The 2,097-nt window shown below is 32.2% G+C and overlaps 1 protein-coding gene across 1 annotated transcript in view; it reads left to right on the plus strand.

Annotated features, from left to right (window-relative positions):
* CCDC53 (coiled-coil domain containing 53) overlaps positions 1-2,097 on the plus strand; it is a 64,576-nt gene that overhangs the window by 21,933 nt on the left and 40,546 nt on the right. Inside the window, exon 5 of the mRNA XM_006871093.1 lies at positions 1,052-1,162. Within this exon, the coding sequence (XP_006871155.1) occupies positions 1,052-1,162 (111 nt within the window). The remainder of the gene's footprint in view (positions 1-1,051; positions 1,163-2,097) is intronic.

A 2,097-nucleotide genomic window follows, 5' to 3' on the forward strand; every position in this document is an offset into this window, starting at 1 on the left:
TTATTTTATTTACTTCAGAATTTTTAATTTATGTTTGCATTATCTGAGAAAATTCTTAATGTGTATAATTTGTATTCATATTCTAAACACTATGAAGATTTAAAGATTTAAAAAAAAAATTATCTACATTTCAAATGCCCCACCAAGACTCCAAACAACATTTCAGTAAAGATAATAGACTATTGGTTTCAGTCTGTTAAGGAATTCCTCCTAATACTAATGTACAGATAGCTATAGAGTGAAGGTTACAAAAGGAACTGTATTTTAAAGGTTGAGTTTGGTAGAAAAATTTAGTAGTGTATCCTCACAGTCCTTATTTTGCACAATATAAATAAATTTAATACTGTAATGTGCCAAGTGAGGACTGCCCATGTTACAAAGGCCATTTTACTCTAAAAAGGCCAATCCTCAATAATCCTCATTCTAAGTAGTATTTTGGTATTTACTCTTAGCCAATCTTTGGATAGTGTTACCACTAAGAGTTATATCAGTAGTTGAAATTTTGAAATTTAGATAATTTTGTCTGAGGAATAGGTTTCTCTTCCAAAAATTCTCCAGGAATCGCTTTCTAAGATGTTAGAGCGTCCATGTCCACTTTGACTAAGATGATTTAATAAATGAGAAGTTCAGTCAGGTAGATAGCAGATACCTAGGAAATCAAGCATTGCCCATTAGAGATAAACTAAATAGTTTGATTCATTTTATTAAAAGTTTTGTGAAGATAACATGTCCACTTTATGTGTTTTTATTTCAGCACTCTGAGGACAAGTAAAGCAGAATTTAAATTTTTTAGGATTATAAACCTGTACATTTAAACACAACAAGGTAGTGTTGATAGTAAATGTAGCTTCCTCTGAGGTCATATTCAAGCATTGGTAGATATTTGGAAACATATATCCCATAATTAAATTGTTGGTACTAAAATTTACAAATATGATTTTATTTCTGAAATTGAATGTTTTTGAATTATAAAAAGAAACATTTCTTTTAAGTAACATGGTGGACCCCTTTTGTGAATTGTCTAAAGATTTACACACAATACTCTCTACAGCTGAACAGTATACAAGACCCTGGACCACAGGAAAGTGAAGTAGCAGCAGGAAAGATCTTAACTGTAGCCAAGGATCCAAGATATGCCAGATATCTCAAAATGGTTCAAGTGGTAAGCTGATTCGGTCTGTCTTCTCTGTCTAGCAGCCTCATTTCAAATTCTTAACCCTTGAGGTTTTATTGTTACTTTTTCAATCTGAGCAAACTGCTAAACCAAGTGACCAAGTTTTCTACTGTCTTACTTCTGTTCTATGCTTAATCACTACCCGATAAAAAGTAACCAGAAGTGAAATCTTTCTAGTTAAAATTGACTTCATACTTCAAATTTACATCATTTTAAAATTGAATACAGATTTATATAATTATTTTTTACTTTATACCAAGTTATCATTGCAGATCTTGGATGTATCAGAAGGAGAAATAAAAGTATACTGTTCATTTGGTAAATCATATGCTTTCACTTAATTCCCACATATTAGCACAAACAATGTGTTTTTTTTGTGTGTTTTCATTCTGATGTTCATCTGTCACTGTTCATCTGTCAATGATGTAGTTTCTAGAAAAGAGCCTAAGTTTCTTGGCTATGTAAAATCATGTGTTTAACACTATGTAGCTTCATGACTCTTTTTTTTTTTAAAGGAATTATAGCATTGTATGATACCAAAAATATGAGGGAGCTTCAAAAGGTTTGTAGAAAAATTCTGTTATCTACAAATTCTTTTGAAGCCCCTTACATTTGCAGCTATCTACTCCTTGGAAACCCTATACAGGGTCGCTATGGGTTGGAACCAACTCAATAGCACTTCACAGCAACAACATAGCAGCATACGCTGATTTCTTTTTTTAAGGTTTTTATTGTGGATTGAGTGAAAGTTTACGGGCACATCATCAGTTTCACATTCAACCATTCATATGTCTTGTTTCATTACATTGATTATAATCCCCTCCGTACATCATCAGTTAACAGTGTTTCTCTCTATTCTCTTTAGCTTTTTTTGGTGGGGTAGGGTGGGGAACTTTGCCTTTTGGGAATTTACAGTCTTGGCT

This window comes from Chrysochloris asiatica, unplaced genomic scaffold (assembly GCF_000296735.1).
Source record: "Chrysochloris asiatica unplaced genomic scaffold, ChrAsi1.0 scaffold00160, whole genome shotgun sequence".
In the NCBI taxonomy this organism is placed as follows: domain Eukaryota; kingdom Metazoa; phylum Chordata; class Mammalia; order Afrosoricida; family Chrysochloridae; genus Chrysochloris; species Chrysochloris asiatica.